We start from the raw sequence: 23,011 nt of genomic DNA on the forward strand, positions 1-23,011 counted from the left end.
TATGAATTGCCTATCTACACCATGTGGAAAATTCTCGCCAGCTTATTTCGATTTAATAGCCAGTCATACTTGGTGCCTACCTGGATCCCTTGCCGCTCAACGGCTGCTTTTTCAGTACAACTACAATATACCCGCATCCGGAACTCACCAGCCAATGAATTCCAACAAGAAGCAGTTTCAAAGCTCTTCCTTTTACGAAGCTCCCTAAAAGGATTATTAACGTAGCCCACCGTATTATCGAGCTCGACTCCGGTTTGACACCGGCCTGTCAGGCCCACCCAATCGGACCACCTACTGTTTTCATCAATCCAAACATCACACTCCATGAACCTGATGCGGAGTACTCTGTTTCCAGCCCACCCCGTGTCTGTAGTCGATATGATTAAAATACTGGATACAACCCTCGGATGTCGTACGCCCACCGTTGTGTTTCCCTCCAGAACGCATACCGTTGTACAAGTATTGGAAGCCCCCCCCAATCTCGATTCAACCTCACCAAAAATTCACCATGCCTCCTCAGTGGATTCTAGGAGATCGTTTTGAAACAACTTATCCTCACCAAGGATCTATCAAGGCCCTGTGGGAGACGAAGTGGAAGTTTGTCGTACGTCTTTGGAGTCGATTTCTAGTCGAAAGATAGCGCTAACCCTAATTCAACCACAGGCTTCAAAGTCCATCTACCCATTTCATGATGGCGCATTTGAGGATTTCGAGCCGATCTTTGAGAAATTGATTGCCGTACGTCTCATGGATAATTGAAGAATCTATGAAGTGATCTCAAATTAACACCAATCAGGAAGATATCAACGATGCCTTCTCCGATGACTACACAAACGCCTTCCTCCCCATCGCCTCCAACCTCGAGGCCCAAGCCGGCGAAGCACTCAACAATGGCCATCCAGACAAAGCAGCTGACCTCTACCGTCGGGCCTCAGTCGTCCTCCGAATCTCGCGCTTCCCCTACGTCGGCCCCAACAGCCGCCCCGAGTCCTCCATCAAGCGAGTCGCCTACGATCGCCAGAAGGACGTATACTTGAAAGCCGCATCGCTGTGGAACCCAGTCATCAAGGAAGAAATCATCCCACACAAGTACGCCACCGGCAAAGACGGCACTCAAATCCCAATCTACATCCGTCTTCCCGAAGAAGCGAGCGAGCGCCCGGTCCCTGTCGTCCTAATCATGACCGGACTGGACGGCTATAGACCCGACAACAGCCAGCGCACACACGAAATCACCAACCGCGGCTGGGCAACTGTGATTGCCGAAATCCCCGGTACAGCCGATTGTCCCGCCGATCCTGCGGATCCCGAGTCCCCGGATCGTTTGTGGTCCAGCGTTCTCGACTATATGGGCTCGCGGCCCGAGTTTGATATGTCTCGCGTCGCGGTCTGGGGACTTAGTGCCGGTGGCTTTTATGCTATCCGGGCTGCTTGTACCCACCGTGATCGTCTGATTGGGTCTATGGCTCATGGTCCTGGAAGTCACCATTTCTTGGACCCGGATTGGTTGCGGAAGGTCAATGATCACGAGTATCCGTTTACGTGAGTTTTTGGTCTTGTATATTCGGAGTTTGATCATAATTAGAACTAACCCTTTCGGTAGTATCACGGATAGCTGGGCTGAGAAGTACGGCTACACGACTACGGAGGACTTTATCCAGAATGCGCAGAAGAAGTTCTCGCTCGTTGAGACTGGCGTTGTGGATCAGCCTAACTGCCGGCTCCTGTTGCTGAACGTGCGTTTACCCTCAGGTTATCACGTTGATCTTTCAAATTTGGTATACTAACTCTTATATAGGGCGTTGATGACGGAGTCGTCCCTATTGAAGATTGCCTTGTTCTTTTCAACCACGGTGGTCCGAAGGAAGGCCGATTCTTCGATGGTATGGTGCACATGGGATACCCGAACAGCCTGCCTGTTTCTTACAAGTGGCTTGAGGATCTTCTATCACCCAACAAGACTGAAGTAAAGAACTAGTTGTTCTTTGGCTAATATTTACTGTCTATTTGAAGTATTCGATGCTCAGTTTTCCTTAAAAAAATTGAACACCTTCTTTTGCTTTTCGAGAGCGCTTCATTCGGTATACACGTAGCTTCAGTCCAGAATGATCTCACATGATCCTCGGGTCCTTAATCACGAGGCTGCGCTACTTCAACTTGATATAGTCAGCATCTTATTCCGGCAAGGTTGCTCTTGTAGGCAAATACCGACCTCCCAGATGGCTGCACCGGTTCATTATTCCCCGTCAACCAGCCCCCGGGTATCATCATTGTGATTTACCTGTCCAAGTGTATTGGTGATTCTGTGCATGTTCTGGATCATTCGCCAACACATGGCCGATTTCCACGCGCTGTCCTAATTCGAAAATATCCCGTTGAAGATACATCTGACCTCATACTAGTACCATCTTGACTAGCCTTAGGCTATAAAAGTGCCGAGTCCTCTTCTCGGTATCTCTACCCTCTACGCCTGCATACATCACTTAAGTATCACTAGGAGGTAGGCTTAAGTGCATGCCAGTGCCTATCTCAACTTTGGTTTACTAGTGACCTCGAATAGATGACGATGGTAATATCTCACTGCAGATCAACTCTGTTTTATTTCATTTCAGATATCAGCATGCTAGCCTACGGACTGCTGATTGCAACGTTCTTCTTCGGCGCCACCCTGTCCCAACCAACAAATACCACGCGAAAATGGGCCCAATTTTACGACGACGATTCCTGCCAGGATTCCCCTGGGATTTCAGTCAGTCTCAGTAACCCTGGATGCCTGAATGAAGCCGGAAGAGGCTCGTTTAAACTTCATGGATACGATTTCGGGCTATACTTTCTATTATCTAGTCCGAGTAGCGATTGTCCGTGTCAGTCTTATTGCACTCGTCTGACGGGCCGCGACAATGGGTGCTTCAAGTTAGAGGGTTATATGCTTGGTTCGTCTTATCGGTTTATTCTCAGGGAGAATAAACTTTGTCCGAAAAATCAATGCTGATGTATTGTTGCGTTGTCAATGTTGTGTGCATACGTCGTTGCGGGGCCGTTCATCTATTTGAAATGACAGGGATTTTGAGGTAGTACGTATGGCGGCTATTTACTACTAGTACTCCTGGATGTAGTTTTTCAACCATGGAAGAAACACTAAGAATACTCTTCCTATAGCAAGTTGTCTCCATTTTTGGTGCCCTTCGAGTGGCAATGGTGTAGATTACACTTGAACGCCCGCAATGCATGAAAGATCCCTTCCAACACACATATCCAACCTGAACCATTGATATACTGCAAAATATTAAACAAATCAATCAATCGTCATCCACCCTGGCACGCTTGGAACCACGGTCATCAGGCTCTGCTTCTTGGATACCATAGCGCTTCTGACCAGCCGTGACATCGGCAATCATGCTGTCAATGCCGAATGGATCCGCAGTATCCTTCTCAAACTGTACAGGGCCTTGACGCTCTTCGGCATCGGCAGCACCGCGGAAACCTTCCTTGGCACGCCCAAGAACTTCAAAGCGGTTGGTCTTTTGAATCTTGCTCATCTCGCCTTCGCCTGCCTCCTCATCGTCGGCGTCGGCCTGGGCCCGAGGACGGTAGATACTGTTGATGGCGTCCTGCGCGGCAAACAGCGGCTTGTCGTAAGGGTTATCTTCGTTGAATCCAGCATGCATACCGCTGGTCTGGTTGAACAACCGCGAATCCCACATAGACTCGGAGCTCTGCGTCGGCTTGGCTAATCCAAGAGCGACCTTCTCGGAGATATCACGGTTCTGCTCGCGGGCCATAGTCTGTATACGACGCTCTGTTCCCATGCGAGACTGGCGGAGTTGTCGCTCGTTCTCCTGGCGACGTTCGCGGCGCTGCTGTTCACGATCACGGGCAGCTTGCTCGTCTTGGTCGGGCGTGGCGGATCTTGACGAGTATGGAGATGCACTTCGACTAGCACTGCGCGAGCGTGATCGGGCATCGGAATCGCGACGGCTGGGACCAGCACGCTCCTGGCGCGCCTTTTGGGCCAATTGTCGGAGATGTTCTTCCTTCTGAGCCTTCTCCTTCTCGGCAAGCTTCTGCTGCATCTGGGCACGAAGCTGCACTTCCTCTCGGGCGTGGCGATCGGCGGTGAACAAGGACTCTGCAAGCTGAGCGAACTTGTCGTTAATAGTCACATCCTGTAATCCACGGCCATCGGCAGCCAGACGCTTGTCCAAGGGGACGGTATAACCCTTCGGGTTCTTCCAGTTCGACACGGGCGGAGGGATCTTCCACGCTTCTTGATCTTCGGCGGTAAGCTTTCTCGGCGGCGAGTGCATGACGGGGGGCGGAGGAGATGGCGGGCCACGGGGGATCTTCTTATGCTTGAATTTAGGTGGTTCCATCGGATCCTGTTGTCGGTCCACGATCTTCATAATGCGGTCGTTCTTCTTGTCATTATCTCCCATCTGGTTCGCAGGCGTATATCGCACAAAGGTAGGCTCGTTCCGGCGTCCGCCCTTAACGTTCTTCGGCTTCTGGGCCTGAACGGCTCCGTCGACAAGACTGGCCAAAGCATTCTTCGTTTTCTCCATCTGCGCTGCAACTTCCTCCTCCGATGGGCGGTCTAACGAGATCTCCCCCATATCCACTCGCTGGCGCAGTGGGATCAAATCCTTGAATGATGCATGGACAACCCGATTGTCGGCATGTCCCCGGCGCGCAATGGCATCGTACTTCACCTTGCCCTCGGCATCGACCTGGAGCGCGAGCGCATTTGAGGTCGAGGAGGTTCCCTTTCGACCCATGTCAAGGGGGTATTGTGCGACTAGAATTTCAGGGAACGCGCCGCCGTCGCCAAAGTCTTCGGGAGCTCGAGGTCGCCATCCTGCGCGGTTTCCGTATGGTGGAGGTCCAACTCTCTGCGTTAGTAAAGTCTCATTAGTTATCAATCCAGATCAATAGGGCCAGAAGATTAAGCTCACCCGGAGGACGACTTGGGTTTCGTCGAGCTGGTCAGCGCCCACTACACGCGGGCCACGGGGTTGCGCATGCTGCGGCACCTCCTCTTCCTCGCCGGTATACTTGGGCTTGGGGAGGGATTTGAATAGTCCCGATGCAAGAGAAGCCATGATGAGACCTAGAACAGGACAGTAGCTGCCAGGTCAAGGTGGTTGATTAAGGGAGAATCTGGAGAGATGCGCTTGGCTTTTGCAAAATAGCGCGGGTGGCGGATTTCGGTCGCCGTATGCCAAGCCTTTTTGTCGATCTTGTCAGTGAACATACAGCAGGGTCACTTACGGACTACAGAGTAGAAACATCTAGTAATTTAATGAATTGTTAAAAACTGATGTTACGGGCTACAACGTAGAACATAATCCAATTGTTTATTGAGGGAGATAAGGGTCAAGCATTACAGCTCGTAGAAATCTTCAAGATACAATCATGCAGTAATATTACAATGGGGCAGGGCAATATGGAATTGATGCCCAATAATGTAGTGTCTGTTACACTCAGTGGGATACAAGGTGCGTACGTACTGGACAGGCAGTTCCCTCCTTGTCGCCAAGTTCGACAAAATGCTCTTGTCCCTGGAAATTGTACCAGATCTTCAAGCGTTTGGGCAAGAGCGGTGCTGGATCATAAAACCCTGGGGTTTTGAACTGCCAATCAACATGTCAGCAACTTCATTAAACTTCATTTTGTTTGCTGGAAAATTGCCTTACCTTCACCCGTTCCTTCGGGATCACCAACTGACCCCCATACACCAGCGATGCCACGGGGATGGTCGCGTCCATAACTCGAGGCTCCGTGAATCCACTCTTAGGTTTCTTGCTTTGCGAAGGGTAGTAACCATATTCTGCCTTTGTAACAACCAAGCCGTCGTGGTGTTTCTCTCTTGCTTGGCGTCGCGCTACATGGTCCCGCATCAGCTCGATAGCTTGGTTGCTTTCGGCGCGTTTCTTGGGAATGAGCTTATTCAGCTCCTTGTGGCGACGGGCAACTTCCTGTCGACGCTTCCTTCGATCCCGTGGGCGGATATATCCAAATTCAATGGCACAATATGCCACCCAGGGGATGGCAGTGGCAAGTACTGCAGCATCGTGATGACGGTGAGGCATGAGAATGACGGGGAGATTGATGTTCTGGCCAAGACGTTTCCAGTGGACAGTCATTGCAACATTGTTCGCCGAAATTCCCATACCCAGTCCAATCTTGGTATTTTCGCCAACTCGTCGGGTACCTTTCACGGTCCACTGGATAGAGCCGTCGAGCCCAATAACGCTCTCAACCTGAAGCTTGACTGCGCGTGCTTCGTTCATCTTTGCCATGGGCAGGTAGCCTTCGGAGCTCCACTCAGTCCTCACAGGATCATCCATTGGCTTCCCAGAAAATAGATTCCTTGAATATGAAAGAGCGACACCACCTCCTCCTGGAGACAGCGTGAGGGATGCATTCCATCTTTCCGCAGAGCGATCGATATTCGTCTGACTTTGTGTTTCATCATCCCAATTTCCCCCTTCAGGTTCCGTAGTATCAGTTTTAGACTCCGGGAAAGACACCAGGCCAATTTGAAGCTGGCCAGGGTTTTCCATCGAAGTATAAAATGATTCGACGCCCATTCCAAGTGCAGGGAACGTTTCAGTGAGAAAAACGGGCCATTGTAAGACTCCGCTGTTCCAGGTAAGCACTGCAGCCTTTCTTTTGGCAATTATCTTTGTCGTCTGTATCTGGAAAGACGGTGGGCTTTCAAGAAGAGATCGCTGGATGGTACCAGTGGCAGCCACATTGAAGGGCTGAGCGCCAAGTAACGGTGAATATGATCCAGTAAAGGTAGTCGTAAGAGCTGGGGTTGGAAGTAGAAGCGCACCGAATGAGACGTTTGAATCCTTTAGGAAAGAGAAAGGAAATCGATTCCAAACACCCCGGTTGCCGAGTAGGCCCTTGAAGTTAGGGGTCACGGTAGCTCCAAGCTCCAGTGCATTTCCTGCCAAAATCGGAGCAATTGGTACCTCAACATCCTCTGTACCGTCTTCATACTCAATAGTCAATCGCTGCGTTCTTTTTCTTAAATTGCCACGGACACCAGCATTTATTGTGAGCTGTACTAGATCGCCATCTTCCTCGTCTTCTGGATCCGGTTCTTCTGTAGAGTCATCTTTATCTTCAGAGTTGTTGCCTTTTGTCCTAAAGAAGTCTGGAAGCGACAATGGTGTATTGAAACTGTAATTTACCCCAAACGTGGAGAGCTCCGGCGAGGGTATATGGAAAGTCACATCATCTTCGCCGTCTACTGTGATTGTTTCCGATGCATCGATTCCGAGGGTCAAAGTGCCCTAAGATGAATGGTCAGCAATGATCTATATGAGCTAGAGCGTGGAGAAAGAATCGCCACGCTAGACACCTACATGGCTTTCCACGAGGCTTTCCACAGCCTTGCGCTCCCGCTTCTTCATGGTTTTCAAAAACCACCGCCGAAATTGGTCCGAAGACATAGTCTTGACGCCGACCTCTTGGTTCGCAGCTTCGCCGTGGCTGCCCATGGCACCGTCATTTCCCCACTCACGCTTCACACCCTCTGCACCAAGCATATCGTAGACTATGCGCTTTTGCGAATCGGTCAACACATCATAGGCCTCTTGGATCTGGTTGAAGTGCCGCTGTGCTGCTTCGCGAAGGTGCGGAGGCTGTTTATCCGGGTGGAAGCTGAGAGTCAAATTGCGGTAGGCGGACCGGATTTCGGCGTCGGTCGGAGGAGGTTTAGAGGAAACACCCAGTAGGGCATAGTAGTCGATCGCGTCGGGGTAGTCTGCATCTGCAACATCTGCAATCAAGCTGTAGTCTCCGTCAAGTCCGTCATCGTAGTGGTCCGAGTCAGGGTCGTGGTCGGCCACGGTGGCGGACCGATTGAAGGTAGAGGCCATCTCTAGCTTGCGGGGCACTAGACGAGAAGCACTAGGTGTAAGGGAGGGCCATGACCTGGAAGCTCTGTCAACTTGAAGTAGGTGCCCAAGTGTGGTGCAACAAAGGATGGAAGTTGAGATTCGGAGAAACTTTCCGCGCTCCGTCGGCCCCGCAAAGGGATGGGATGACACGGTTTATGCTAGTTACCTGCAGTATTAGTACTTTTTTTGGTTAGTAATATATAATATAATTATAGAATTAATTGATTTAATTCTATAATTCAATTAATGAGAAAACAGAAATAAATCTCAGTGATAGAGTAGATAGAATGATAAAAGAAGCAAATTACCGTACTACTTCTAGTCTGGGGAAGGGTGGCTATATCATTTTACACATTTGAAGGGTGCCTGCGGAGTCTCAGCCTCAGCCTCGTCAGCCTGAACCCTCCCATTCCCCCCCTGTTTACTACTATTTACTCGCACAGAAGACACCCAGACTAACATCAGCACACACTATGCCACTCAAATCTAGAGCTGAAGGGGACACGGCTGCCACATTCGACTGGCTACATCAACCACCTCCAGTCCATCGCATCAATCTCTCACTACCCCCAGTCGAGCGTTATGTAGAACTAGCACGACTTTACCGAGATCCAATGCGATCGCTACGGGGCACGTTTGACGAGTTGGTCTCCTCCCTATCCTCCAAGATTCCATTGGGATTGGTTCATCGATTGGCTCGTACCTTCTTACGCAGACTCTCCACAAGCGAAGAGACCGAGGAACTGCGAGGAATCAGTCGTGCCACAGATATTGACCTTTACCTCCTAATATGCTTTAATACTGTCCTAGATCTCCTTATGGGCTGCACAAGTGGAGGAGTGAGGACAAAGCATGGATCTGAGACCAGGATTCTTCATTTCCGGACCCTGGATTGGGGCATGGAGAAGCTTCGGCCTTTGATTGTCCAGCTGGAATTCGTCCGTGATGATGACCCGGAGAAAGTACTCGCGACAAGCGTAAGCTATGCCGGCTTTGTCGGTGTTCTCACGGGCGTGAGGAAAGATCTAAGCATGTCGCTCAATTTCCGCCCAGTTCATGATACATCGAAAAACCTCGCGTTCTATCTCAATCATCTTCTTGTTCTTCTTGGTCGACGCCCGTCTATCTCTTCACTTCTGCGACAATGTCTCGTCCCGTCTTCATCGAATTCAAAACGCCTAGGGTGGGTCTCGAAACTGCCGACTTTGTATCATATCATGGACGATATTCCCAGTCAACCCACTACCGCGGCCTATCTCATCTTCAGTGATGGACAAAGGACGGTGACAATGGAAAAAGATGTCAAGACAGCGATCACCCGTTTCGACCGAAACTTCATCGTCGTCACGAACAATGACCAGGATTCGGCGGCAATGCCATCGCAAGATGCAGCAAAGGACAAGGAAAGCAGCCAAAGTAGACTCGCCCTGGTCTCGGAGGAACCGCTATCGATGGAGGAGTTGATCGAAGACAGCAAAGAAAGGCGGGCGTGTATGCAGAAAAAATGGGATCACAAGATGAAACAGAATCAGCGGGATAGAGCTCGGAAAGAAACAAGAGAGCCGCTCGTTGATGAAAGTCCCAAGGAAACGAATACCGACCAACCAGGAGTTCGCTCGTCACTACGCCTCCGACAAAAGGCAGCTGAGAGGCAAAAGCAAGCTAATTTGGAAATACGCAAGCTTCGTGGGGATTCTGATGGTTCAGATAAGGCTATCACGCCTGAAGAAGCGCTTAGCTGGCTCACCACGTTCCCAATTGTGAATGAGGACACTCACTATGCCACCTTGATGGATCCATCCGAGGGTACATTGTTTTGGGTTAGTCTGTATAATTTAGGTCAAATCTCAGCATGAGATATTCAGCGGGCTTCAGGGCTTGAGTAAGAATGAGCAATATTCCTCATTGAGATTGCATGTATTGAAACGAGGTCTTTTAGTCATTTACAGTTTCAACTTGGAGCATTTAATAGGTATTCACTCCGGGTTGCCCAGGTGTAGCATGAACGAGCGGAACTGCAAGATTTCAGACTTCGGAGTTCAAATTTCGCCTCATGTAAATAGACAGCAAGCAGTAACTTGAAGCGGTCAATAAATTCAGTAGGCCAACGAAGCACGGTCATATACTAAACTATAATACAGGGGCTAGGTCCCTTTGGGACTTAACCAAGTCGTGCGGATAGGATGGGATAAGTAGAATATACAGTAATCGCAAACGGACCGCCAATGTCGACATCAATACCATCACGTCGTGAGAAGAAAGGAGCCAATCGAATTGTGTGCCCAGGTGTTCAAGAATTTTCCCAACATGTTTCCTAGGGAGGAAACTGACAGCGCCAATTAGCTTTGATAAAAAGCGGAAATGCCCTTGCAGATAGGACGCATATCTCTATATCGTCCATGAAAAAAAGCAAAAACAACAAACAGAAAGCTCCGCCCATTTTAGCAGAAGTAAACAGGAGTTGCAAAATCAAATTTCAGATTGGCTCTGCAGGGCAATGTAACTGAAAGAAAGGTATGGTCGCTTTTTAGCGATCTCTCAGCCAGACGATGTTTTTCTCTGAAATGCTGTTTTCGTCGACTCTCATTGCACGTAGAAGAGCTTCTCGTGGCATGCTTCCATAGAAGACGTCGTCATCAGGGATACCTGAGGAGCTCGAGGTGCTTTTGTACACTTTTTTCTCGAGGGACGGGCCATCCAATGTAAAGCAGAGCTTATCTTGAGTACTCGCTCGGTCCTTCAAGCAATCAGCCATCGAGTTGAGTCGTTTCTGGATGGCGTTTGCCAGCTCCAGCGAGGTATCCCAGTGGCGGCCAAACATATGGACCATTTCGAGAGCCCCATTGATGAAGGAAATGCAGTTGGGTAGATCAGCCAACAATCCAGCTGCACTTAGAACGTCCACGGCGGACAGAATCACATGGCCCAAGAAAGGATTCAGGAAACTTCCTCGCGGTGGAGAATCGGTAGGGCTCTGCGAAGCTTCAAGCTCCTTGATGTATTGGAGAGTAGCGACAGCAATCCTCAGTGTCTCCACTGCGTGGTATCGAGATCGATGGACATACTCGGCCAGCACGTCTGATCGAAGACTGGGGTATCGGACGTTCCTGTAGAGCTTTGTTAAAGTGGCGTGGTAAAGCATATGCATCGAAACGAAAGCATCCGTGTTCTTCATTTGGCACGCTCGCTCCAGGTTTGACGCCGAGAAGACGAGGTGTTCGGGGAGTTGTTTCGTCCAGTCTTCCGTTTGCCGGATGGCGGTGGTGTGGACCTCCTCGGCGAGCTGGGCGTACCTATCGGGTGGTGTGTGCGACAAACGGAAAATTTGGTGAGACACGTCACCCCATATGGTCAGAATCTGAACCAAGTAGGCCATTGTGCTTAAAGTGGATCGATCATCCTCAGCAGAGAGGGTGCCTTGGTTGAGGATGGATTGGAAGTATGGCGCTGTCGCATACTGCTGCGCTTCGTAGATCTCTTCTCTGCATGGTAGGCGGATCAGGACAGATTCCGAGGAGATGGAAGTTGAAGACGCCTCCAAGAAGAGGCTGGAGACTCGCTGTACAGGTGTTAGTATCTTGGTTCCACAATTGCATCTTTACTTCAAAAACTCACATCTAAGATAAATGCCACCCAGAAAGTGCGTCGGCGGCATTCCATCAGCGCCTGTGGGTGTAATCCGAATTCACAGGCATGATTCTGGTCCACCACAACTCCTCCTGATTCCATGTTATACCGCAGGCCAGAAACTGCGCGTGTAGCGGCACCAATTGAATCCCAAGACCCAAATAAGGAACCTGTGGCGTAGTACAACAGGCTCATGACGATATGGCTTTGCACGAGCTGCAGAGACAATGTGTATTGATTCTTTTGGATCGAAAAACGAGCAATTCTGTAGTTTTGTCTTAGCGCTCCAATCTTGTCAGGTCGCTCTGAAAAGATTGATCCCAGAGCCAGGATCGCATAGAGTAACATCTTGTCCTCGGCGGATTTCGTGTGGCAGGATCTCAACCAGAGGATGAAACGCGCATGGGGAAATATGTGGTATAGACTGTCGTTTACGTTTGAGAAGAATGATTCAACATAATGAAGAGTCATTTCTGGGTCGCTCTCGTAAGGGTCGATGTTATAGTAGCCGGCGAGTGGATCGTCTGGGGTGATGTCCGGCAAATTCCCAATTATCTCCGAGTATTTCTGCCGGCGATTGTATTCGAATTTCTTCGGTGATTGGGCTGCAGAATCACCTTCTGAATAATGACGAGGGACTCGATGTCCTCGAGCTCGGTAAACTCTCTCTGCATCTGTCTCGTGTGCACCCTCGGTGCCAGAAGGAGTAATCATCGCACCATCGGAGATTGGAGAATGGCCACTTGTTCCTGGGAGAGAGGTAGCGCTCTTCGAGGCTCGTCCCATGTTGTAGATGGAAGGTGAAGCTTCTGAGTGTCCCGATGGACCAGGAGAAAAATCCTCTCCGTCAACTCCTCCAGGCATCCCAGCCGACTGAGATCCCCTGAAAGAACGGATTCCACGGGGACTAAACAAGGTCAGCAGTAATTCTGTCGCGAAAGCGAAAGACAGCAGCTTTATTATGTCTCTGCAAAACTTACGCGCTTTCAAATCGGCATTCACGGCCAGACTTTTGACACTGGTCACATTTCGGCAGATTCGGTTGACACTTGATCTTCTTCTCGCGACAGGTGAGGCATGCTTGAGCAAGACGCTTTCTTGGCTTGCCCGCCTTCGTTACACCCCAATTGGCATTCACTGGGATTCCGTCGATGGTTTTTGGGACGTGTGATCCATCTGCATATACAAAACAGAAGCCTTCACCATCGATGTACTTTTCATCTACCACATGGGGCAGAGTGGAAGTACCCTGTGATCGACCACTCTCTGGAGAAGAAAGCTCGCCGCCGGGAGCTGATTCATGCTGGAGGGTAGCAGCATGGAGAGGCAATTGTCGATTAGGCATAGTTCCCGATAGAGGATCGCTTCGAGATGCGTGGTGAATCATGTCTCTCGGACTTGTCATAGCTACCTGCGAGAGTGGCGGTAGACTTGGAGTATACGGTTGAGGTAAGGAGTCCGGGCGACCGGGTCTGTCATGTCCACCGAGGGGCGAAACAACACTGGATTCATGCTGACGAAATGGATAGGCCTGTTCGCGGTGTTCAATATGTGTTGGAGGAGCGTTGTATGGTTGATGGTAGGTAGGTGGCGAAGTTGGACCGGAGACGGGCGTCAATAGGGACCTAACTGATGGGAGTTGCTGTGATGGGGCTTCTGTAGATGGTGGTGTTCTTCCTTGCTCATGTGATTCAGTTTGTTGGCGCTGTCGTAAGAATGGATCTGATCCAAATTGTAGAGCGGCCGGTCGTGGAGGTGGAAGCTGGTAAGGGTTGTTATCCCCGGATTCTGACCGATTAGCTCCTCGCTCCATGGGTTGCTCCGAAGACGCCGCATCTTTGCCGGGTAACATACGACCGAAGGGTCCAACATAATAGCCAGACATTGCCGAGTATTGAATCGAAAGTAGGGCGACGCTAGATTTCACAGTGGCCAACCAACTGCATCACAATCCAAACCAACAACAACAGCACTAGCCTGCTTGTACTTCGATGAAATTTGGTCCTTCCCGTTGATGTAACGGAATAATAGCACTTGGATATTCCAGAAACTTCAAAGCTGAGAGTTGCTCTTGGTTGGTAAACGGTTCCTGAAGGCCCGATGCTCGTGCACAGAGAGGAAGGGATAATGGCAATGATCTAGAAGAGTCAGAAGTGATCAGTAGGAGGACTCAATATCACACTAGAATTGTATGCAATGAACAGGTGAATAAAATATCTCACCCACCAATTTTGCTTCCTCGTTCCAGGACGTTAATAGATGTCGATTAGATGCAAATGGGTATAATGTTTAAATTAGATGGGCAATGGAAACAACGATCGTGAAGACACAGGATTTATCTGGATGTAGACTTCACGGAGATCACCAAAAATCGCAATCGTAAGATGGTTGGCGTCCAAAAAGGATTCGAGATTCCCGTGGCTAAACGGATTGAGTCCTCGGCACTTACAGCACGCGCTTCACGCCTCGTCGCGGGTACTATTCGGTGGAACTGAATCGAAAGGAAATTGAGACGGGCTCAAAAGACCAGCATGTCGCAAACGGCCCTGAAAGTCAGAGTCTTGGGTGCATATTCAGCATACCAGGGTGGCTGCAGGATCCCAGTGAGTTAGTTGCATACGCTTCGAGGGGACGATTCCCCAGAAGGATGGAGACGAGGGTTAGACGGCTGAGTTGCAATCAGTCGTCGACCTCCCAAGAACGACGCGGAAGTCAGTCCGAATGAGTGAGGATGAATAAACTATTCACGGACTGTCGTCAAAGGAAGACCGAAAAAAAGGAGTGTCAGATCACACTGCCAACACTCGCGTGCTCTTGTGGACCGAAGAGTCAAACAGAGCCCAGGTGGACGACTCTAAACGTAGATCCACGATCCGAGATCGTAACGGCCCCAAGACAATACTAGTCAGAGTGTGCGAGCCTCGAGATCAAAGATATCCCAAGTAACGACAATGGGGTCGGAACGATCGATCCAGCAAGCCGATGGTGGCACACGGCTTGACTATACAAGGAAAAGTAGCCTGGTCGCAATCCCTAATTGCCACTGGTTGGTTGCAGGGGATCCTGGGAAAAAGTAGCTAAAAGTAGCGTCCCCACGATAAATGTAAATAAACTAAGAAAGTCCCCCCCAAGAGCGGTTTGCCCCGCGAGTAGCCTTGAAGGGCGGTTCACTCCCTGGTGGATGCGAGTTGGATCCCCTCCCCCTGCACAAAAACACTGGGGCGATACTAGGATTCCTCGGTATATGATGAGGAGGGCCCAGGGCCTGACAAAGAAAAGGAAAAAAAAAAAAAAAAGACAACAACAACAACAACAACAAAAGGATGAAGGAGAAGGAATAAAAATCGAAACCGAAAAGGAAAGATGAAGAAAGCCGAAAAGGGAAAAGGACCGAACACGAAGCGAAACAGATCGAAAGGGGAGGCGAAGAAAGAGGAGGGGGTTCAACCTCACGACTTCAGAAAAGGGCCAGAGTCTCAGTATGTATTCTTGAGTACTGTACACTGCTCCGTACACTATAGATACGGGAATGACGATTACGCCAAAATACTACTCGGGAATTCCATGAAATTTAGTTTTGAGTAGCTACACCCTTCCGACTTTTGACAACCATACGATCGACGAGAGAGTGGGATCGATCTATACTCTTCTGGGTACGCCCCGTCCGAGGGAATTCTCGAAGGCTCAACCCAAGACACATGGAAAATTCAGGATGAGACATGCCCCCCTCCCTCCCCGCCCGTCTTCTGCGTTTGCTTATGGTATCCTTTAGCCTATCCCTCTGACCTGCAGGCGGCTCCTAACAGCGCCACCAGCTCTCGTTAGGTCTAGCAGGGCCCATTTGGCAGAAGCCATCGACTCCCTTCCATAGGGCCATCGAAAAATTGAGGTCATCTACGCCAACGCTGTCCGGTGGAGCAACCGGTCCAATCCGATCATCGATTCGGCATTTCGGTCCTGCACAAGGGATCCTCCGATCAGCCGTCCGGAGGCCCATTCATTACATACATCCAGATGTATGTTGGTGGTTCCTCCCGAGGCATCGTGTCCCCGGGCCGGCACTTGCAACGCAATGCCGTTAGAAATAACGCAGTGGAGTGGCCCATGACGGAATTTTATTTTATTCCAAATTATCTCCGGTTGCGCCCAGAAAAGAAAACCAAATTAAGCAAAAAAAAAATGAAAATGAATAATAAGCCCACTTTCTCGAGTTACCTAGGTCCATTTTTTACTCGGCGTGGGTGGGACAAGAAGCCACCGGCGAAAAGCCCCCCGGTTCGTCCGGGGAGACCCATGTATGGCTCCAATTTTTACTGCGTCTTTATATTAATCGTGCATCCTCCGTCTAGCACATTGATTCAGTGTGCAGGAAGTCGGTGTATCCATGATGTGCGGGCTGAAAAAAAAAAATTGCCTCCACGTCTCAGTGGCCCCCTGATCGACCCTCCTCTGCCCTTCAAGGTCGATATACTGAGTCAGGACGGGAACAATGACCAAGCCATTGCCTAGTATTGAGCGTACCCAGGTATATCACTATGGCTTCTCTACGGAGTAGTGATATGCCTATATAGGTGTCTATACCGAGCATATGATACCAATTCTGTTCCATGTATGGTCTCGTGTCAAAAGACCTGCAGCGTGAACACTGCGCCCAACGGTGGCTCCAGAAATCCGGAATATGGGCTATTGCAACATACATCATCTTTTATTTTCGTCTTTCTTTTGTCTCATTGACCCGTTGTTTTTGATTACTCTCCTTCCAGACTCTCTCTCTTGTCTCGAAGATTATATTATTTAAGTATTTTCCCCCCAGGCATTACAGCGGGTAAGGTGGTCTTAACGGCGAAATCAAGCGCCCGTCTGTCGATCGGCTTGAAGAAACTCTATGAATTACAGTGGAGGAGCAACACGACAGCTTGTTTTGGGCCCGGAATGATGGCCGCGAATACCCTCACCAGTGGGTCAATGGTGCCTTCGGCCGGTGGCGCGGGCGACTAGATGCCTAGTCGGGCAAATCCTCCTGGATCCAGCGCTGGGGCCGCAGGGCTTATCTCTCTTTTGGAAAGCCTCTCTGTGAAGATCGCTGGATCGTATGGTGCACGAGTGGACTGGGTGGGCTCCGATGGGTTCCAATTTTTGCGCAAGACCCTCGGTTGAGAGTCAAAAAATGGTTCGGGTCCTCCCTGATGTGCGCGGTGCGCTAACTCCGACTTACTGGATAGAGGGCCAAAGCCGAGACCTGTGTCCCCTTCGGGTTTATTTGCACTTAATTATCAGTCAGTGTGGATTTTTGGGTTTGTATTCTTTTTCTTTCTTTTCTGCTCACTGTTGCTGTTCTTTTCTTTTTTGCTTATTCTGATCTCCATGGAAGGTTTGAAGGTGTTTGCGTGCAAAAGGCCTAGCCCGGCATGTGCAGATTCTGCTCGGCGCCAACGATGAGCTAACTTCAAGATTTCAATGTTATTGCTTCAACGGCCAAGAAGCACAAGAAAGTCTAAATGTAATTTAGGAATTTACCAATTCTCCAGATCCCACTAGCTCCTACGGAGTCCTGGCCTGCCCCGACTTTTCCATTCCATGCTTCATTCGATTTAATTTGCAATGCTTACCCTTTGTAGTAATCTCACTTACATATGTACACTAGGCATGTACTCCAATATCACCCGAGGCAGCGACAGGGAACCCTTGTCTTTCTAAACGACGCGCTACCCAATGGACCCGTCTGGAGGCTTCGCTCCACTGTGCCCACTCGAGCACTTTACTCCAACGGCGATGCACTCCGGAGTTGACCACGTATCGTGTCTCAAAAGTATGGCGATCTGATCTGCAACCCGTCATTTGGGGGATCCCCTGTGATTGCAGCCCCTAGTGCAGCTTCGTTCTATCCGTACAAATCCCGTATACACTCCGTACTATTGCGCCCTGCAAAAAAAATTCAGTCTAGCATAGCACCCAACCCCCTGAATTCTGGCTTCGTGTTTTTTTTTCTTCAAATATTGAGGAAGAGAGATCTCGAAATCGGTATATCGAATACCTAAACTCATACATACTCCGTACACCGGTGAAATAATACGGATGATCCCGGTCTTCGGGTCTTGATATGTCGCTAGAGCCAACCTAGAACAATGAGATCCGCGACGCCAACCGCCCAACCGGCATTTCTCGTGGCCTCCATCTGGTATTCCCACCCGAGAAAACTCGCAAGCGTCGCTGAGGATGGTTTAGGGTAATATCACGCCATTGGCCAATTCACCCCTCGGACCCAATTTTCTTCCGAACAAATACCGATTGCGACGTTGCGGAGTAGGAATTCCGAACGATGTGGCTATCAAGTGCCGGGTGAGGAGAAGGGAGATAGTAGAAAATGGAATGGATGGAACAGGGATCAAAGTGTCTGGGAGAGATTCTGAAATCCCGGTCACGTTCCAATGGTTGTTCTGACCTTGTAGCAGCGCCAGGATCATCCTACTAGTTAGTATGTATTCCTTAGTACATATGTATCAGATGGTAACTATGGAACGCCCGCAGCGTCGGGTTGCACTCCTTCGGATAATTAGGTTTCTGGCTTCTCAGGCACCATTGAATCCTTGTCATATGCACCCGGCAGATGGCAATGTGATACAGCAAAAAGGGACACGCCATCCATGCGGTGCTAAGAGTTTAGGGCAATGCTGCAATATAATCTGATGGAGCCGAAGTGGAGCAACTGGTATTACTTGCGCCCGAAATATAGGTTTAGAGTGGATTTTTGTACACCGAAAATCTCCAGGTGAATCTTGGAATACCAGTGGCACGTTTTTGAACTATCGTGGCACACCCCTCTGTGAGGAGCCTGTGCTACGACTACTACGACTAGTTACTACCGTGACTGCAATGCCGGATGGGCAGGAGACATTATGTTTTGCATCCCCTGTGCTCCCAGAAGTAGCGCCGGCTGTGTTCCCGAGTCCCGATAGCGTGCCCTGTTTCCTCTCCCCCTGAACCGATTCGTGTTGGCTGAGACATGCACACCGCGGTCCGGCAGGTCTATACTTAGTGACAGCTCTTCTGGGATCGACGAACGGAGCTCCGTTCCCTAACGGGTGGATTAAATATTCATCTGCTATGACTAAATACTGGTAGTACTTCCGTACTAACTACCTTTGTGCATGTACTTAATTAACTAGTTCAATCAAAGGAGTACAAGATGTATGTAACAGAATATACAGGGTTGTAATATCGTTCGGCTGATCCTGCCGGTGCTCGTGCCAGCTGTTCCTTTTACGTCCGACCGCAATTATGCTTACACTTGGAGAATAGGGTCAAAAACGGGAGATGTGGGATGTCTCGTGAACGTGGACTCTCTCGCAGAACATCGGAAATTTATTCAAGTCCGATGCAGCCTCCGCGGATTGATTCATCTCCCGTCTTTTGGTCTGAACCTGGGGAGACTGCAAAATAAACCCACGCTATCCCCTTGGAAGGATCTCGGTTAGGCCTGATTGTCAATTCAGGTTGCATCTGCCCGTTCGGCTCCCGTACATTTTAACTCATAGTGGGCTCGCTAGTGAAGGGGCTCCACTGTAACTGCGGCTGTCTGGAAGCTTCACGGAAAGGAAGGGAGGGGAGTAAAATCTAACCTCATCCAATTAATTCAATTCATTCCAAGGCAAAAGGAGCCTCGGAGCTCCGGCCTAGTCGCAATGTAAGGGAAAAAAAGGTTTAAGAATGCATTTGCCTAAGGTGGAACACGATGAGATCGTGTTTTCTCGTGTTGTCATTGCGCATGAGGCAAACTCAATCCAGGAGAAAGTTCACGATCCCCCTTGGACTCCGACTCTCGCTTCGCTTGAAGAGCAACTCCTTCCAATTTTCCCTTTTTTCCCTTTTTTTCCTTTTCCCTTTGCATGATACGGCAAGTGCGCACCGTCAGGCCTGACGTACATCATCTCCACTTAGTTCGACCATCCCCCCCTCGGAGCTCGACACTATCAGCCGCGGACCCTGATGGTGCCCTTGGCGCCCGCATTGCACGTCCGTGGATCTTCGCTTCCTCTCCACTCGCTTGAGCTTCGCTTGGATGCCACTCCTCTTCAACCCCCCCCCCCGCCTAGTCCAAATCTCGACGTTCGTCCGCGTCTGTGCTGTCGATTTTCCGATTCCGATTGCTCATCGTAACTCTCAGAGCCCTCAAATGCAGCTTAAGAGCGATTGACACGGACGCCGGACGCGGACACGGGCCCTGGTCGCGAAATCTGGAACCTCTTCGCGTGCACTCACTGTACGGAGTACCTTTGTTGTCCTTCCAGATGGCGGGCCTAGGGTTCTGGGATCCGGCGCCTGCCGATGAAAGTCTAATAGATTGAGCTTCTAGAAGGCGGACCTCAGCTAACATGTGAAGCGCATCAAGCTAAGGGGTGTCCGCTACTGCGTATACATATGAATGACATGGATTGAATGGTGGATGAATGGATCGGAGCCTTGCGATGCCAATGTTCAGGAAACTCACGGTTGGAAGGACTTCCCTATTTCTCCGCGTTTCAAGTTAAGTGTAGTTCCAGTAATGAACTCGGCAAGCTTGCACTGGTGATTATGATCGCCATAATGAACCGGGATCATCCTTGGTGACAGGTCGTCAGCCGGTCTTGTGCTGGGGTTCGCTAATGTCATGGGCCCCGGTTCAGGATGACGCTACGGGGTAGTAGTACACTGGTTCGGTCTTTATTAGTGTCGGTGTTTCATCTTTCTCCAGGCTCTAAAAAACACTGCCACAGTCGGTGAATCATTGCTTGTCTTCAACGGTCAATATACGGAAAAACTCTGCGGTGCCTAGGCAAGCATTCCATATTGCGGACATGTGATCCACATGCCTGACACGCGCTACGGGTAATTAGTGCAAGTTGACAACTGGCAAGGAGCTATGCTGGGCACCTGGGCACCAAAGTGGCATCAATTGATGCACTAAATAGTATTGTACTAGCTACCTAGGTAGTGGCTAGTAATGGCTGCCCCAATTTAAAGCCTGGAGAGTTTCAGTTGAAGTTGAAGTTCAACCAAAAATATATATAACCACTACCTACTAATAGTAGGTAATACTACTAGTACACCCTTCCAAAGTTATTTGTCGATGAATGCCTCGAACTTCAATTTTCAAGTTGGAACTTTCATAGATGCTATTTAGGACCTTAAAAATAACATAAAATTGATACTAGAACCTACTAGTTCAAGTTTCCTCGGAGAATTACCACGATCTAACTCGATACTACACTAGCTCTTAAGCGTTTGGGTGCCGTACTAGGCTACTACTATTGGAGATCATGACAACTCGAAATATATTCAAGTTCAAGTTGGATTGCTTTATCACATAGCTTACGAATAGATGATGAGTATAATGAAATCTTATAAACGAAAGACGAATATCCATTGGATTTCTGGCTACCAATCCGCGACGCCTGCAAAATAGTACTTGCGAACTTTTCACGGAAAATGGTTCCATTGTTAATGTTTGCAAATGAAGATCAACCTCAAAGTACCATACTCTACAGATACCTCTATATACTGACAGCTGCCTGAGGCTTGATTCCGATGAGACTCCCTTGATGATTGACCGAAGCAACTTCAAGTTGGACGTTTGAGGACTACATGGTACTACTATGATGAATCTACTAGGATCGACTTACCACTGGAGACCTACGAGAGAATACTGTGTGATAAGAAACCGATCATATTATACTCCGAGACCTTTGGGTATTGCAAAAAACGCATTGATTCATTTTTGCTCTGTAAACTACCATTTTTCATCGTTCAACAAATTCGTAGAGAAGTCCATGCAAGCATGCGCTTACTCCTGAGACAGAACCTTGTTGAAGGCATCACCAGCGCGAGTAGGCTTGCCCTCGTCAACCTTGGTCTGGCCGAGCTTCTGCTTGGAGTAGGCAGCGGCGTAGGGGTTGAGACGGAGCATGACCTGCTTGTTGCGGAGAGGGTTCTTCTTCTGGACAACACCACGCTTGGTGCGGGCCTCACCCTTGGGAGCGCGGAGGACGGACTGGATTTCAGAAGAGTTGATGAGGCGGGCCAGGTCGGCGTTGGCAACGCTGTTGGAGGGGAGGAGGAAGTCCTTCTTGAGGGCCGAGGGGGTGGTGGTGGAACCGTAGACCTTGTCGAGGGCCTCGAAGGCGGAGGAGGTCCAGACGAGGAAACGACCAACGTGACCACCGGGGGCGAGCTGGAGGAGGTTCAGGGCGAAGACGGAGGAGGTCTCAACACCGGGGATGTTGCGGAAAGCCTTGACGAGGTCCTTGCCGTCGGTCTCGGGGTTGTAGACAACCAGAGGACCGCGACGCTGGCGGAAGCGGCGGTTACGGAGCTTACCCTTACCAGCACGGAGCTTCTTGGACTTCTGGACCTTGACGAGCTCGTCACCGGCACCGATGGCCTGGAGGAGGGCGATGGCGGCCTTGGTCTTGGTCAGAGCACCACCGAAGGTCTTGGACTCAACAACGAGGGGAACCTCGGGGACCTTGGCGACGCGGTGGCCACGGGCGAACAGAAGAGCGGGGACGGAAGAGGCAGCCAGAGCAGAGGCGGTAGCGAAGCGCTTCTGGTTCAGGTTGATCTTCTGGTGCCACTTGCGCCAGACCTTGGTAGGGGCGAACATACGACCGGAACGGCACTGGTTACCGAAGGCAGCCTGTCCGGCACGGTGAGTACCACCACCAGAGACACGGGGGATACGGGCGACAGCGCGACCTATTGAATATCAAAAAGGTATCGTTAGTTATCCGTCATGCCAATTGCGGTGTTTTCTCGATATGAAAATCCTTCTTTCTCAATGGGATCGTCCCATCTTGAGAAGTCTCCATTTCAAGTCGAAAATTTTCAAGATCTCCACGTACCGGTACCCCAGGACTCAGCAGAGGTCTGCTCGCCGGCCTTCTCGCTCACGGCATAGGGCTGGCGCTTGTTCTTGGCCATACCGGCGTGCACCTGCCTGTAGGTAGAGTTTTCGTCAGCATTTCCACCTCTAAAAAGACCTTCAAATATGCGGGTTGGCGTACTGGACAATGTCCGAACGGATGGGCGCGGAGAAAACGGAGGGAAGGGGGGCAGTGGCCCCAGAGGCCTTGCCCTCAGCCGTGGCGATGGAAACGGTAGGACGAGACGCCATTGTTGTCGGTCGATGTCGATGATGAGGTTGAAGTCCAAATGTTCCCCAACTGGGCTTCACCTGTGGATTTTTTCGCTTACTGAAGCTGCGGGTCGTGGGTGCGGGCAGCCCTAAGCCCTTGTTTCCCCATTTGGGATAGCTGAACGCTAGCCTCATGCACGGGCCCAATTATGTCATCCACTTTGCTCCACTCGTGACTGTCTTATGCCTCAAGGACAAGGCAGGACTGAACTATATACCCTTCCTACTCCCCCTAAATACTAACAGGCTTATATTCATACCTTTCCTTGAACATGGAGTATATCCAATTCACGATGATTCA

General features: G+C 49.9%; 5 protein-coding genes across 5 annotated transcripts; 2 read left to right on the forward strand and 3 right to left on the reverse strand.

Annotated features, from left to right (window-relative positions):
* Window positions 1-508: 508 nt before the first annotated feature.
* On the forward strand, window positions 509-1,978 carry ayg1 (heptaketide hydrolyase ayg1; the record flags this gene model as incomplete). The annotated part of the gene is made up of 5 exons (XM_057106635.1): window positions 509-604; window positions 664-738; window positions 797-1,542; window positions 1,604-1,736; window positions 1,799-1,978. The coding sequence occupies 5 exons, from the start codon at window positions 509-511 to the stop codon at window positions 1,976-1,978; spliced, it is 1,230 nt and encodes a 409-aa protein (XP_056955852.1).
* A 1,321-nt stretch (window positions 1,979-3,299) lies between these two features.
* N7533_009986 (uncharacterized protein) lies at window positions 3,300-7,892 on the reverse strand (the record flags this gene model as incomplete). The annotated part of the gene is made up of 5 exons (XM_057106636.1): window positions 3,300-4,889; window positions 4,953-5,107; window positions 5,504-5,630; window positions 5,694-7,304; window positions 7,377-7,892. 5 exons carry the CDS (start codon window positions 7,890-7,892, stop codon window positions 3,300-3,302), a joined length of 3,999 nt encoding a protein of 1,332 aa, XP_056955853.1.
* Window positions 7,893-8,386: 494 nt separating this feature from the next.
* On the forward strand, window positions 8,387-9,769 carry N7533_009987 (uncharacterized protein; the record flags this gene model as incomplete). Its single annotated transcript, XM_057106637.1, has 1 exon — window positions 8,387-9,769. One exon carries the CDS (start codon window positions 8,387-8,389, stop codon window positions 9,767-9,769), a length of 1,383 nt encoding a protein of 460 aa, XP_056955854.1.
* Window positions 9,770-10,440: 671 nt separating this feature from the next.
* On the reverse strand, window positions 10,441-13,425 carry N7533_009988 (Zn(II)2Cys6 transcription factor; the record flags this gene model as incomplete). Its single annotated transcript, XM_057106638.1, has 3 exons — window positions 10,441-11,472; window positions 11,529-12,447; window positions 12,521-13,425. 3 exons carry the CDS (start codon window positions 13,423-13,425, stop codon window positions 10,441-10,443), a joined length of 2,856 nt encoding a protein of 951 aa, XP_056955855.1.
* Window positions 13,426-21,360: 7,935 nt separating this feature from the next.
* Window positions 21,361-22,689, reverse strand: N7533_009989 (60S ribosomal protein uL4; the record flags this gene model as incomplete). The annotated part of the gene is made up of 3 exons (XM_057106639.1): window positions 21,361-22,271; window positions 22,418-22,512; window positions 22,580-22,689. 3 exons carry the CDS (start codon window positions 22,687-22,689, stop codon window positions 21,361-21,363), a joined length of 1,116 nt encoding a protein of 371 aa, XP_056955856.1.
* Between the last annotated feature and the right edge of the window lie 322 nt (window positions 22,690-23,011).

This window comes from Penicillium manginii, assembly GCF_028828005.1.
Source record: "Penicillium manginii strain IBT 31320 chromosome Unknown utg000007l:1.0-2284322.0:1.0-2285126.0, whole genome shotgun sequence".
NCBI classification, from domain to species: Eukaryota; Fungi; Ascomycota; class Eurotiomycetes; order Eurotiales; family Aspergillaceae; genus Penicillium; species Penicillium manginii.